Source organism: Ylistrum balloti, unplaced genomic scaffold (assembly GCF_031769215.1).
Source record: "Ylistrum balloti isolate Yb309-2 unplaced genomic scaffold, AGI_CSIRO_Ybal_v1 Utg369958, whole genome shotgun sequence".
In the NCBI taxonomy this organism is placed as follows: domain Eukaryota; kingdom Metazoa; phylum Mollusca; class Bivalvia; order Pectinida; family Pectinidae; genus Ylistrum; species Ylistrum balloti.
The window spans coordinates 812,724-829,355 of record NW_026782057.1 but is presented as its reverse complement, the minus strand read 5'-3'; the positions used below and the strand labels follow the sequence as shown (position 1 = coordinate 829,355).

General features: G+C 35.3%; 1 protein-coding gene across 1 annotated transcript; it reads right to left on the bottom strand.

Annotated features, from left to right (window-relative positions):
* Positions 1 to 1,166: 1,166 nt before the first annotated feature.
* On the bottom strand, positions 1,167 to 16,424 carry LOC132547513 (neuronal acetylcholine receptor subunit alpha-9-like). Its single transcript, XM_060211268.1, has 8 exons — positions 16,391 to 16,424; positions 14,575 to 14,723; positions 6,391 to 6,435; positions 5,878 to 5,987; positions 4,859 to 5,073; positions 3,698 to 4,024; positions 2,326 to 2,534; positions 1,167 to 1,481 (listed from the first exon to the last, which is right to left on the bottom strand). The coding sequence occupies exons 1-8, from the start codon at positions 16,422 to 16,424 to the stop codon at positions 1,167 to 1,169; spliced, it is 1,404 nt and encodes a 467-aa protein (XP_060067251.1).
* Positions 16,425 to 16,632: the final 208 nt, after the last annotated feature.

The following is a 16,632-nucleotide window of genomic DNA, read 5'->3' as shown; positions in this document are numbered from 1 at the left end:
ACCGTTACTGAAATACTCAGTATTCGTATAAGTACATATATGTATAAGTAGGTTTTCACAAAGGTTGATATCTGGAATTTAGTTTTCATTATATTCATGGCACAATGATCACACCTTCAAAAAACATTTAATTGACCAAGTCGATCACACTTATCTTCTAAGATTAGCATTCAATGTACAATTAACTGTTCTGAATACGACTGTGTACAGCATAACAAACAGGGACATATTAGTGATACGCAATGCTTGTAATTAATTTCCTATTTCTTGTTAGTCCAGTCCTGATTTCCTATTTTGCAGTAAATTACATTGAGTTGTTAGGATGTTCTGGAATCAAGATCTACAATTTTTATAATGGACGTTGACTCATGAAAGAAGAACTGTGCTCTCTTTATACAGTTTCATGACATTTATATCGCAATCGTGGTATCTCCTGGTCATTTCCATTCGCGATATGAAGGTCGACGTGTATGGTGCCCGATAAGGTACCTGGTGGTCTTTTGCTACGTCCTTGATTCTCATTTTAAAATAATTTGACCTAGATTTCTATAGATGTATTGTATAGATGGTATTTTCCGTCGTTTACAATAACCATCGATTTTTAAGTCACTAAAATGTTGGCAAGTTTACGAGAACATTATACGTTTAACTAACAAAATATAACAGAAAGGTTAATACGTCCATGTCGGATCGAACCAGCGATCCGAGGCAAATGAGCTCGACGCTTTATAAATAATATTAACATTTTAATATGTACCATTAACATACATTGTAAAATGAAGTATTTTCCATATATATATAAACTGCATGTGACTTCATTATGTCATTGTTGACACAAAATGTCGTTCAATTAGTTTATAGGATTTGGCACAAGCAGAATAATACCGATCACCGATATTAGTTCAATACCTTAAGTATGGCTACGTCGATGCATGTTTTACGTAACTTATCTCATGAAAAAACGATTATTTCATTAGTAAAAAATGTAAAGTAGATACAAACGTTATAGAGCACAGCAGGCATCTGTATTGCATTTTGATATATGTTAAAAATTTCAAATACATTTTTGTTATCGTTTTGACAAAAATGTATGTGATACGATCCTTATGTGTGATTTTAAGACAATTTCAGCAGTAATCCAAACATGTACGTCACATGATCTTCTGTCATGAATTACTTGACATTATTCCGAGAAATACTGATGACGTAATGAGTGATATGACTATATATAAGAAAAGAAACAATCGGTCCAGCACGCGAGCTAACTGGTGCCACTCATCTTCTAAGTTGTCAGAAACATTGGTTTTGTTTAAACTGTTTTCTAGTCTTTCTAGAACGACCGATTGTGTACGCATGAGTTTCGCTATTGGGTCCTTGGTCCGTAGAAGCACATCCGTTGTGGAATTGTTTGTAACAAAGTTGGTTGTTTGCTCCGCTGGTATCTCTGAGTGACCTACCTTATTGGTGTGTCCGTTCACACACTGAAAATAAAGAGAACATGTGTCATATCGTGGACATATTGGAACAAATGTAATAAAACAGACGTCAAGATCAGCATAAAGCGACAAAGTTAAACGTTAACACTACTTAATTTTAACACAAACGGAAAATAAAAACAGCAAGATAATACCAATATAGGAATATAATCATAATTCGAAATTCAAATTCTACGTGGAACAGGACCAGATGTAAGCGCCTTGATCGACGACACCCGCCATGTAAATCTTGGTCAATTTGAGTAAGTAATGTCACGTTCTCAAATAAGAACAAGGTATACGACAATGTAACCAACAGGCTAATTACCGAGCATCAAATACTCCCAGCTTCATATCACACAAGGAAATAGAATAACTCCCTAGGGTTTCAAACACTGAACGAAAGTTAATATCATTTTTAAGGACAAAAACATTCTGAACACAGAAGAAAAAGTTACGAAAAGATATGAAAAGACAAAAAGACAACAGTAATAAAGGACACTGAAGGCAGCTGGTCAAACAATAGAAAACGACGTACGGAAAACACAATAGATTTGAATATTAATGGGAGAAGACAACAAACATGACTGCAGACTTAGAAATCAGTGTTCTTTAGACAAGAAACAACATGAACGACTTAAGAGATACAAAATTAATGATAACACAAGATTAGTCGACCACACTCTTCCATTTACACCGGCAATTGTCAATGCAATCCAGATACTTTAAAATGAATAGATAAAGATTAACTTATGATATAAAGATCATCCACAATTAAAAGAAAACCTACGTCTTATTTGCACAAAGTACTTTAAAATGCACATGTAATTCAGATATATAATACACCCACCAATTCCACTGGCTCGAGGTCTTTTGCATTGTCCAGAAGATATTTTCCTGACTGAGAACAAAACAGCTTGCCCAGTTTTTCAATGAAGATACGTTTTGCCCAGAGTGGAATTTTCCTGCCTGAACACCCTCGTGAATGGAACATCAGAACAATAACAGTCATTGTACACGATAATGACACTAGGACCATGGAAGCAGCAAAGTACATTCCTGAAATGAAGGGATGATACGGTTACCTCGCTAGACAAAAATGTGAGCAGAGGATACAAGACAAAATACACATGTACTTGACATTGTCCTGAAATTGTCAACTATATATAAATTAAGAAATTTATCTAATTATCGGGAGCCTGTGCACTTCCCTGTTTAGATATTGATTTTTTCTTTCGATCCCTTAGGATTATCCCCAGTTGTCTTCTGACGAGTCCTAGAAGGACAAAAAAGCTGTATGATCAGGTTTGATTCATTGTTTGGCTCTACTCCAACTAAATTAGTATCAAAAAATGCTACTCACCTGTGCGTCTTTTGTAAAGTCTTTGATGTAACTAATTGCAAATCATTTTTAATGTATATTGAACTATATTTGCACAATATTTTTTAATATATATTGCACAACTGATGTCACAATTAGTGAGTTGATTGATGGCAATACGATTACATAAGAAAGCAATGAAAAAACAGGAACTCTGTATATGATAATTACCTCTCTAAATAATTTTCAACATCGACGCGAAATCTTTCCTGTCGATGTATTTTTTATGATAATAAACAAACGGAAAGCCAAACAAGCATTATTCTTTGTGTCAGTAACAGTAGTGCATGCAATGGGGTCATAACACAAACCTCTAAAACACTCATTGATTTAAAAAAAAAATGCAAAAAAATATATTTTTAGGGTACCTTATTTCTTCACATCTTTACCCAGACATGATACTACCTTCGTTCTGAGCAAGATTTTTTTTCCATTTGAATTATTTACTTATTTTTGCATAAACAAAATTAAGCATCGATCATGAAAGAGGAAAAATCACGTGATGAAGTTACCGCATGTTTAATAGGGCAAAATGTTTTCAGTGTGAACTATTGATAGCGGGTGAGTTTTTTTAAACTATTGCACATTGCACACCAGGGATGGCATGTTCTTTCACATTTTACCTCGATCATGTATAGATATGTTCTCTCCCTATGGCAAACTTGTAATATCGTCCGCTATTAGGTAATTGACTTTATACATTTGCTGTATGTGTGACGTAATTTAATGTCAAAGCAAATATCAAACTGAAAAGCTAAATACCCACGAAATGTCATTTTGTAAAGAATATATATTGCAAATAATGACACGATAGGAACACAGGTAAAAATATCATCTTTACCAATATACGGAAAAGAGTCGGATGATGCTGGCATTGACTCGGACACCAGGAGGAGGAAGACGGCGAGAGACAGTAGAACTGTAATGCCTAAGGAAACCTTCTCGCCCGATTCAGCCGGGAGTATGAAGCTAAGCGTGGCGACGATACTAGTCAAAATACAGGGGAACAATACAGTCATCACGTAAAACTGAGACTTTCGTCTTATGTTGATGCTATATGTGATGTCAGGGTATGGCGCTGGACAGCAGGCATAATAAAGGACGTTCCTCTGCGCTGGCATACCGGTTAACTCCCACTCATTATGTCGAACATAGTAGGACAAATCCGCTGAAATAAAAGATTTTTAACCATTTAGAAAAGACATATCATGTTATTAAAATATCATTGTGTATATTGTGACGAAACCGTTGTACAATGTTGTTGAATGCATCATTTAGCTATACTTCTTCTAAACTTGTATTGAAACGAACTGTTTACGTGTGTATTAATTGTACAATCACCGAGATAACAGGTGTTAGAAATTGCTGGTGGACTTTCAGTCCCCGAGATTTGCTGTAACCTGCTCGCGTGTATTTGTCGTTCTTTGAAAGATTTCGGCATTTCTTTTTGCCAATCTTTAGCATCCTCTGTCGTCTCATAAGTTTCATAGTAAAGGTTTTTATGACCACTAACGAGTCCCTGAAGGACGAAACATGATGTAGCTTATTTCATAACTTGATTCTAATGTTTCTTTTTCTAAATTTGAATTCAAATTTTTCATTCACTTTTGTGTTTTTGTACAATGTCTAACAAAATTACTCTGATTATTTTAATTATAGAGCCACAGTGCGAAAGGTACACAAGCCTTATTGGTATGAGTAAATTATGTCTAAAATTCTGACGCGAATACAAAACGTATCATTCTGGTAAACTTTTACTGTCCACAGAACAAGCATTATTCTTATACAAGTGAACCTATCATTGTTTCGCCAATAGAGGATATCTATCTTCAGTTATGGTAGATGCTTATGCTGCATTGAAATCATGCTGATACCTTGGTCTTGTGTGTTTGGAATCGTGAACACCTGTCTACATATCGTTGTTGAATGAGTCTGAAAGTAAAAAAGAATGAACACCTTTCTCATGAGTTCAGTACACCACAAACAACACTAGGACACCTACCTTCTTCTTTTAAGTTGATTAAATCTATCTCAAAGCCATGATGAGACCATGAGCCGAATTTGAGACTACAGCTCTGTGCGTCGAAAGGAAAGTATGTAACGTCAACCCGACAGATGCTCTTGAGTACTGTCGGAAAGTTGTAGTTGACAGTGCCGTCATTGCTTACAGTAGCCTTATAGTCCTCCTTTCCTGGCATCATAACTTCATCACTGGCACTAAAAATACAGAAGATCATACCTGGTTTTTTCTCCACTACATACATTTACATACATCTACATAATGATTATGTAACGCGTCTTTTCATTGGATAATTTTCACGATCTAATCCCCGATTTACTCATGAATTCTGACGCTTGCCCAAAGACAGCGGCCATTTTTCCGATTGAGGCCGATGATCGACATTGACCTAGAAGAAATGTATTTCGACATGCAAAAATGTGTCATCGAAATGTGAAGTGGAAAGCACATGAAAACCTTGGTAACATTTTCCGATTTACTTTTCTTTGCTTCAAGTAATTTGTCAGTAATTAATTTGGGTTTTACGTTTCGTGTAAAAACGGCAAAATTCATTATTCAATCTCCAGTATGTGCATAAAAACATGCACGCTATCACCTAATTTTAACTTGTCAGAGTTGTTTTTCATCTTTGTTTCCTTCGGACTTAAAAACAAATCATATGAAAAGTAACACTTCTGCCTTAAGGCGATACTTCAAGTGTTGACGTGATCGCTTCACTATGACCACATGAAATTTCGGAGAAACTTTATAGAGGGAATTCTGCAAAATCGAGGAATCCATGTCTTTATCGTAGTCACGTAGCGGGAGGTACTACCAGGAAAAGTAAATTAAAACATCAAACACAACTTTCCTTTGATGTATTATCCACTTACGTGATTTCGAGAACAAGGATTAATCATTTTAAAAATTCTGATTTCATAACAATATAATTATTTTTTTCTCCTTATTTCTATAGCAAAACAACAAAACTCGTCTAATAGAAATATTGAATGTCTACCTACCTGTCGTATAGCGAGATATCCGGGATCCAAATTGCATCATACGGCACAGAGAAGTGGTCGATTCCGTCATAGTCTGAAACGTTCCACTTCATACTGCAATCGTTCCATCGCTTTAGTAAACAAAAAATAGATGTTTATCTGTCTTGTCTTGTTTCGTGTAAAGAACCGAACATGCATGCAAATGGTATCCAGTCAGTATTGTGGATTACACAGAGGAAATAATGATGATGCGATGTTAAATTTTATCATTTACATTTGTAACGAAGGCGGCACGATCAGTTAGCATTTAAGGGGAAACAACTCCCTTTTACAAAAACTACTCGGTTTTCAACAAGATGAAAACATATTTCAGGTAGATTTCAAGAAAATTGACTTTTTTTCAAATGGAAATTACAAAATTTTTCGACGAAGGGGGACATAGACTTTGTACTTAAAGTATTGATTATTGTATAGTTGAAACATGAATAAAAGATCGGCGGTTTCAAATCCCTCTTTTGTAAATTAAGCACTTACCATCCGAATCCAAACGTTGATGGAAATAACCTGTTCTCGTTCATTCTGAAATAATAAAAAACACAAATCCCCTTTAAACTAGATTTATATAACAGTCGCCGCTTTGTCCGTCCGTTCGTCTGTCCTAATTTTGTCCAGAGCATATTATCAACGTGAAACTTCACCTGTAGATAGATCTCCGTAAGTGAAGTGTAGAAAAACCAAAGCTCTATTTTGTATAATTTAGGAGATATTGAAACTTGGTGTATACATTGGTCATACTAAGAGAATGTGCAGTGTACCAAATTTATGGCTGCAACTTCTTCATTACAGAATTATTGCCCTTTGATTGAATTTTATTTTCAATAAAGTCGTTTTCGGGGAGCATTCATTAGTTTCACAGTTACTCTTGTTCTATCACAATGAATATTTCGATATATTTTGGCGCATTTTGTGTCATATAGATTGTTATAAAGTCAATTAAGATAGGAAATTATATCAAACATTCACAGATAGTATTGTGACGTAACAACGGAGACCACAGGTAAACACCTGACATTACTTCAACTTTGGCGTAGAAATGTCCTTTCTGCGCTATATTTGCTTGAAAAATGGATCAAGTGGTAAAAAGAATACTAATGTAAAAAAATAATTCAGAAAGTCATGATTTTATTTCCATTTCAGCTTGCATGAGGCTCCTAAAATTAAAACCAGCATCATAGATTCACACATCAAATAGAAATACATGCGAGATCCTGTATTCATCCCAACATATCAATATTTCAGAAAATCGTGTTCTGGTCACATGTCTGATAACTACAAGTGTAAAAGCTAACAGCGAAATAAGACGATAGTTTCTGAAAGAATATATTCTTTTGCTTTATCGGCGACACATGGCACTATAGCATCGATACCCCAGGGGTTACAATCACAATCGCTTCCTGCACCCCTGATGGCAAAAACATGGTAGGGTGTAGCATAATCTATATAGACTAAAACTTATTATAAATAAAGTATTTTAAAACGCGATAGTTATTGAAATTTGGAAAACATTAAATTTTGATTGACAACCAGGGTACATTTATGTATAACTGTCTACAAAGTAGTCATATTTTAAATATGAATTTGAAATTGCGATTGGAAATGTTGATAAAATAATCCAATTGTATCGTTTTGATACAAATGTTAATCAATATAAATGAGTCAAAATTTTATAAGTACCTAAATTAAATTCGGTTACGCAATAAAGAATTCGTTGTTGGTCAAGAACGAGCAGTTTCATGGTGTTCTAAACAATTATCAATGTATATGTATATTTCAATTCTTCATCATATACATTTCTCTTTATTTTTGGTTAAAAACGTATCAGCTCATCAATATAATCTATGGCAGAAAACAGGGTATTACCTGATAAAAGTAGTCAATGGCAGTAAACATAGGGTATAACCTTATAAAGTAGTCAATGGCAGTTAACAGAGGATATAACCTGATAAAAGTAGTCAATGGCAGTAAACATAGGGTATAACCTTATAAAGTAGTCAATGGCAGTTAACAGAGGATATAACCTGATAAAAATAGTCAATGGCAGTAAACAGAGGGTATAACCTGATAAAAGTAGTCAATGGAAGTTAACAGAGGGTATAACCTGATAAAAGTAGTCAATGGCAGTAAACAGAGGGTATCACCTGATAAAAGTAGTCAATGGCAGTAAACATAGGGTATAACCTTATAAAGTAGTCAATGGCAGTTAACAGAGGGTATAACCTGATAAAAGTAGTCAATGGCAGTTAACAGAGGATATAACCTGATAAAAGTAGTCAGTGGAAGTTAACAGAGGGTATAACCTGATAAAAGTAGTCAGTGGCAGTAAACAGGGGTTATAACCTGATAAAAGTAGTCAATGGCAGTAAACAGAGGGTTTAACCTGATAAAAGTAGTCGATGGCAGTTAACAGAGGGTTTAACCTGATAAAAGTAGTCAATGGCAGTAATCAGGGGGTATAACCTAATAAAAGTAGTCAATGGCAGTAAACAGAGGGTTTTACCTGATAAAAGTAGTCAGTGGCAGTAAACAGAGGGTATAACCTGATAAAAGTAGTCAATGGCAGTTAACAGAGGGTATTACCTGATAAAAGTAGTCAGTGGCAGTAAACAGAGGGTATAACCTGATAAAAGTAGTCAATGGAAGTTAACAGAGGGTATAACCTAATAAAAGTAGTCAATGGCAGTAAACAGAGGGTTTTACCTGATAAAAGTAGTCAGTGGCAGTAAACAGAGGGTATAACCTGATAAAAGTAGTCAATGGCAGTTAACAGAGGGTATTACCTGATTAAAGTAGTCAATGGCAGTAAATAGAGGGTATAACCTGATAAAAGTAGTCAGTGGCAGTAAACAGAAGGGAAAACCTGATAAAAGTAGTCAATGGCAGTTAACAGAGGATATAACCTGATAAAAGTAATCAATGGCAGTAAACAGAGGGTATAACCTGATAAAAGTAGTCAGTGGCAGTAAACAGAAGGGAAAACCTGATAAAAGTAGTCAATGGCAGTTAACAGAGGATATAACCTGAAAAAAGTAGTCAATGGCAGTTAACAGAGGATATAACCTGATAAAAGTAGTCAATGGCAGTAAACAGAGGGTATAACCTGATAAAAGTAGTCAATGGCAGTTAACAGAGGATATAACCTGATAAAAGTATTCAATGGCAGTCAACAGAGGGTATAACCTGATAAAAGTAGTCAGTGGCAGTAAACAGAGGGTATAACCTGATAAAAGTAGTCAGTGGCAGTTAACAGAGGGGTATAACCTGATAAAACTAGTCAGTGGCAGTAAACAGAGGGTATAACCTGATAAAAGTAGTCAATGGCAGTAAACAGAGGGTATAACCTGATAAAAGTAGTCAGTGGCAGTAAACAGAGGGTATAACCTGATAAAAGTAGTCAATGGCAGTTAACAGAGGGTATTACCTGATAAAAGTAGTCAGTGGCAGTTAACAGAGGGGTATAACCTGATAAAAGTAGTCAGTGGCAGTTAACAGAGGGTATAACCTGATAAAAGTAGTCAATTAAACAGAGGGTATAACCTGATAAAAGTAGTCAGCAGTAAACAGAGGGTATAACCTGATAAAAGTAGTCAATGGCAGTAAACAGAGGGTATAACCTGATAAAAGTAGTCAATGGAAGTTAATAGAGGGTATAACCTGATAAAAGTAGTCAATGGCAGTTAACAGAGGGTTTAACCTGATAAAAGTAGTCAATGGCAGTAAACAGAGGGTATAACCTGATAAAAGTAGTCAATGGCAGTTAACAGAGGATATAACCTGATAAAAGTAGTCAATGGCAGTTAACAGAGGGTATAACCTGATAAAAGTAGTCAGTGGCAGTAAACAGAGGGTATAACCTGATAAAAGTAGTCAATGGCAGTAAACAGAGGGTATTACCTGATAAAAGTAGTCAATGGCAGTTAACAGAGGATATAACCTGAAAAAAGTAGTCAATGGCAGTTAACAGAGGATATAACCTGATAAAAGTAGTCAATGGCAGTAAACAGAGGGTATAACCTTATAAAGTAGTCAATGGCAGTTAACAGAGGATATAACCTGATAAAAATAGTCAATGGCAGTTAACAGAGGATATAACCTGATAAAAGTATTCAATGGCAGTCAACAGAGGGTATAACCTGATAAAAGTAGTCAATGGCAGTAAACAGAGGGTATAACCTGATAAAAGTAGTCAGTGGCAGTAAACAGAGGGTATAACCTGATAAAAGTAGTCAGTGGCAGTGAGGGGTAGTAAACACAGTAAACAGAGGGTATAACCTGATAAAAGTAGTCAATGGCAGTAAACAGAGGGTATAACCTGATAAAAGTAATCAGTGGCAGTAAACAGAGGGTATAACCTGATGAAAGTAGTCAGTGGCAGTTAACAGAGGGGTATAACCTGATAAAACTAGCCAGTGGCAGTAAACAGAGGATATAACCTGATAAAAGTAGTCAATGGCAGTAAACAGAGGATATAACCTGATAAAAGTAGTCAGTGGCAGTTAACAGAGGGGTATAACCTGATAAAACTAGCCAGTGGCAGTAAACAGAGGATATAACCTGATAAAAGTAGTCAGTGGCAGTCAACAGAGGGGTATAACCTGATAAAAGTAGTCAGTGGCAGTAAACAGAGGGTATAACCTGATAAAAGTAGTCAATGGCAGTTAACAGAGGGTATAACCTGATAAAACTAGCCAGTGGCAGTAAACAGAGGATATAACCTGATAAAAGTAGTCAATGGCAGTAAACAGAGGATATAACCTGATAAAAGTAGTCAGTGGCAGTAAACAGAGGGTATAACCTGATAAAAGTAGTCAATGGCAGTTAACAGAGGGATAAAAGTAGTCAATATAACCTGATAAAAGTAGTCAATGGCAGTTAACAGAGGGTATAACCTGATAAAAGTAGTCAGTGGCAGTAAACAGGGGGTATAACCTGATAAAAGTAGTCAGTGGCAGTAAACAGAGGATATAACCTGATAAAAGTATTCAATGGCAGTCAACAGAGGGTATAACCTGATAAAAGTAGTCAATGGCAGTAAACAGAGGGTATAACCTGATAAAAGTAGTCAGTGGCAGTAAACAGAGGGTATAACCTGATAAAAGTAGTCAATGGCAGTAAACAGAGGGTATAACCTGATAAAAGTAGTCAGTGGCAGTAAACAGAGGGTATACAGAACCTGATAAAAGTAGTATAACAGTGGCAGTAACAGAGGGTATAACTGATAAAAGTAGTCAATGGCAGTAACAGAGGGTATAACCTGATAAAAGTAGGGTATATTACCTGATTAAAGTAGTCAATGGCAGTAAATAGAGGGTATAACCTGATAAAAGTAGTCAATGGCAGTAAACAGAAGGGAAAACCTGATAAAAGTACTCAATGGCAGTTAACAGAGGATATAACCTGATAAAAGTAGTCAATGGCAGTAAACAGAGGGTATAACCTGATAAAAGTAGTCAGTGGCAGTAAACAGAGGGTATAACCTGATAAAAGTAGTCAATGGCAGTTAACAGAGGGTATAACCTGATAAAAGTAGTCAGTGGCAGTAAACAGAGGGTATAACCTGATAAAAGTAGTCAATGGCAGTAAACAGAGGATATAACCTGATAAAAGTAGTCAGTGGCAGTAAACAGAGGGTATAACCTGATAAAAGTAGTCAATGGCAGTTAACAGAGGGTATAACCTGATAAAAGTAGTCAATGGCAGTAAACAGAGGGTATAACCTGATAAAAGTAGTCAGTGGCAGTAAACAGAGGGTATAACCTGATAAAAGTAGTCAATGGCAGTAAACAGAGGGTATAACCTGATAAAAGTAGTCAATGGCAGTAAACAGAGGGTATAACCTGATAAAAGTAGTCATTGGCAGTAAACAGAGGGTATAACCTGATAAAAGTAGTCAATGGCAGTTAACAGAGGGTATAACCTGATAAAAGTAGTCAATGGCAGTAAACAGAGGGTATAACCTGATAAAAGTAGTCAGTGGCAGTAAACAGAGGGTATAACCTGATAAAAGTAGTCAATGGCAGTTAACAGAGGATATAACCTGATAAAAGTAGTCAATGGCAGTAAACAGAGGGTATAACCTGATAAAAGTAGTCAATGGCAGTAAACAGAGGGTATAACCTGATAAAAGTAATCAGTGGCAGTAAACAGAGGGTATAACCTGATGAAAGTAGTCAGTGGGATTTAAAAGATGGGTATAACCTGATAAAACTAGTCAGTGGCAGTAAACAGAGGGTATAACCTGATAAAAGTAGTCAATGGCAGTAAACAGAGGGTATAACCTGATAAAAGTAGTCAATGGCAGTTAACAGAGGGTATTACCTGATAAAAGTAGTCAGTGGCAGTTAACAGAGGGGTATAACCTGATAAAAGTAGTCAGTGGCAGTAAACAGAGGGGTATAACCTGATAAAAGTAGTCAGTGGCAGTAAACAGAGGGTATAACCTGATAAAAGTAGTCAATGGCAGTTAACAGAGGGTATTACCTGATTAAAGTAGTCAATGGCAGTAAATAGAGGGTATAACCTGATAAAAGTAGTCAATGGCAGTAAACAGAGGGTATAACCTGAAAAAAGTAGTCAGTGGCAGTAAACAGAAGGGAAAACCTGATAAAAGTAGTCAATGGCAGTAACAGAGGGCAGTATAACCTGATAAAAGTAGTCAATGGCAGTAAACAGAGGGTATAACCTGATAAAAGTAGTCAATGGCAGTAAACAGAGGGTATAACCTGATAAAAGTAGTCAGTTAACAGAGGGTGGCAGTAAACAGAGGGTATAACCTGATAAAAGTAGTCAATGGCAGTAAACAGAGGGTATAACCTGATAAAAGTAGTCAATAGTCAATGGCAGTCAATGGCAGTAAACAGAGGGTAACAGAGGAGGGTATAACCTGATAAAAGTAGTCAGTGGCAGTAAACAGAGGGTATAACCTGATAAAAGTAGTCAATGGCAGTTAACAGAGGGTATAACCTGATAAAAGTAGTCAGTGGCAGTAAACAGAAGGGAAAACCTGATAAAAGTAGTCAATGGCAGTAAACAGAGGGTATTACCTGATAAAAGTAGTCAGTGGCAGTAAACAGAGGTTATTACCTGATAAAAGTAGTCAATGGCAGTTAACAGAGGGTATAACCTGATAAAAGTAGTCAGTGGCAGTTAACAGAGGAGGGTATAACCTGATAAAAGTAGTCAGTGGCAGTAAACAGAGGGGTATAACCTGATAAAAGTAGTCAGTGGCAGTAAACAGAGGGTATAACCTGATAAAAGTAGTCAGTGGCAGTAAACAGAGGGTATAACCTGATAAAAGTAGTCATTGGCAGTAAACAGAGGGTATAACCTGATAAAAGTAGTCATTAACAGAGGACTATAACCTGATAAAAGTAGTCAATGGCACAGAGGGTATAACCTGATAAAAGTAGTCAATGGCAGTTAACAGAGGGTATAACCTGATAGTAAACAGAAGGGAAAACCTGATAAAAGTACTCAATGGCAGTTAACAGAGGATATAACCTGATAAAAGTAGTCAATGGCAGTAAACAGAGGGTATAACCTGATAAAAGTAGTCAATGGCAGTTAACAGAGGATATAACCTGATAGAAATAGTCAATTGCAGTTAACAGAGGATATAACCTGATAAAAGTAGTCAGTGGCAGTTAACAGAGGGGTATAACCTGATAAAAGTAGTCAATGGCAGTAAACAGAGGGTATAACCTGATAAAAGTAGTCAATGGCAGTTAACAGAGGGTATTACCTGATAAAAGTAGTCAGTGGCAGTTAACAGAGGGGTATAACCTGATAAAAGTAGTCAATGGCAGTAAACAGAGTATAACTTTCGTCCCGTTTCCAGGGTTGTATTAACAGGGAGGTTCCAAATACGATCACATTCATATTCAGATATATCAGTTTTATTGATGTGTCAAACTGCTTCCTGAATAGCATTAGTGATCTTTTTGGTTTGAAACCTATCGATACAAAGTGATGCATGTTGGTATAATACAAGTAAAGATAATTGTGATACAAAGACATGCATGTTGGTATAATACAAGTAAAGATAATTGTGGGATTCAAGGGATGATGTGTAATGAACTAAGTTGCATTAAACTCAAATACGAGTTTAAAGGTGATTCTTTATGAAATCTTCATTTTTTGATGCATCTGCATGTTACAAAATACAAATTTCATATAAAAAAATAATATATTGATAATCAAAGTAAAACGATCTATCATTTTAACGTAAAATAACATTTTATTTATAAGAAACAAAAAAAATCAAAACAAATTCTCTCTCTATCTGTGTTCTCAGGTATGTAGGTACGCATTATCACTAAATTTCATTTTTGTGCATATTTCGATCGACCCTAATTGCAATGATCAATCCTATCCTAAATCTCACAATGCTTGTTCTTCCATTTTTAAAAACTTCTTTGTAAATGTGAAGTTTTGGTGTCCTGCAGAATATCACATGTTTTCTCGGATAGCGAATGTTGATTAAGATTTACTTTCAAGATAAGTGAACTGACAAACTGACGCATAAAACAATATGATGGATGATAACATTTTTTTCAACATGATTTTTTTGTTTTTTTGGTTTTTGTTTTAATTTAAAATAAAAGCATTGTGTTATTTAAGTTAACTTTTGATCATTAAGAAGTAATTAAACAGAGTACTTACGAGGTCCATTATCTGCCGGAGTGCAGTGCTGAGATAAAGAGTGACATTTCCGTTCATGGCACATACGGGGATGAGCCTGCTGTTGTAGTGATCGAAAAGGTCGTTGTATAAAGTTGTTGTAATGATGTGGGTATGGGCCTGACAAGAACCTGCAAAGAAATCCGAATTACAGTTAATAAAGTTTGAGCAATTAGATAATTACAGTTAAAGTTGTAGTAGAAACAGAATTACGGTTTACAAAGTTACAGTAATTACAGTTGATGAAATTACAGTAATTAAAGAATTAGGGTTAATCAAATTATAGTAATTACAGAATTCCAGTTAATAAGATTATAGTAATTACAGAATTACGGTTACTAAAGTTACAGTAATTACATAATTCCATTTGATAAAATTATAGTAATTACAGTATCACGGTTAATAAAATTATAGGAATATGTACTACATTATAGAAAGTGCTAAAATAGACATACAAACAAGATATAGTAAAATGATAGTTAGATATTTTTTGAATTGATAAATACATTTTTCAAAAATTATCCGGCTCTTAAACTACAGACAGAAAAGACAAGTCTAGAATTGTGATTAGAGAAGTGAAATATAAATGCCTTACAATTTTGTGATAACGCTGTAGAATATACATGTAGGTTTAATGGCCTGTGAAAGGAGAATGATCAAGGTATGTAGGTGTCTATCGATATACATCTCTTATAACTACAACGTATATAAGTAATATCGCCTCCAGCCTTGTCCTTCTGATCACTAAAATGTCGATCATAGGTCAAAGAAAACTAGGCGCCTGCTATTTTCATGCGGAACATTAACAGAACAGGATTAAATGTTAGCAAGTTTGAAACATCCATACACAAGATCGTTAGTATTATTTATCATTTATCTGAATTAATAAACAGTAATCGTGTCTCATTTCAAGCGTAGGTCTCTCTTTTATTGTTTTTTCCTGAACTATTTCATTAGAATAATTTCAACCCCTGTCGTATTTTCTTTTGACCCTTGGTGATTCCCCGAAGAAAGCAACAGACCGGCAGAGATGGAAGCGTTCTGTGAAGGCCTTATGTGCCACAAGGCACGAAGTGGATAGGTAACAGGTAACATGTTTTATTTATCATTTGTGAATTATTTCTTGATTGCTGAACCGGTATTAAGAGGCGAGATAATTAATTAACTTTACCTGTCTTTATCTATCACCATTATTGGTAACACTGAAGCAATAGAATAAGAATGATATTCTCAAAAAGAAGTTTATGTAACGTTAAGTTATATGCTTTAACTTGGCAATTAGAGTAACATGTGTTAGTGTTAAGTTTATACAAGAGACAATAATTTGTTTTAAATCATATGTAGATCAAATCATATTTTACGTGTATGAGAGAAGGCAGACTGAAAGTTATATTGAGGTAAAAGTAGGACTATATGTTCAGAAACATAAATGGATATCCATGTTTTCAAACTTTAAACAATCTACTTGTTCATACCGATGACTGAGACGTTGTTAGACAGATGTAATTGATACTTCGGCTACAGTCACATTGGTAACATCTGGACGGCGTCGTTGTTGTTTTGGAGCAATCTGTTAACACTGATCTGTCATGCCTTTTGGAAACCTTAAAGTTGTCATGACAACATATGTATCACTGTCCATCAACTGGAAATTCTACCCTTAGTCAGGATTCAGGTTACGTTTTGTGTCTTGTCTTTTCTAAAGGGTTCACTATATATATCCGATTTTCCGGACTGATATGTACAAATTATGTCACGAAAATCCGTTCCCGAACATTTAAGAATAGTTCATAGTTACCGGCTATCTGCAAAGTCACGTGCATGTAGCTCATGTTCTATTGTCTTTGGTTACTGAAAATAGGAGCTTTATACACAAAATTAACTTATCATAGTAGTCAGTGTTGTCAGCTTAATGTGAAAACGATGATATCAGACTACCAATCATTTATCGATCATTAATTCAAGCAATAACTTATTGACCAATCAAAATCCATGGTATCATATATTGACTTGTGTTGAAGGTCAGTTTAATGTGTGACC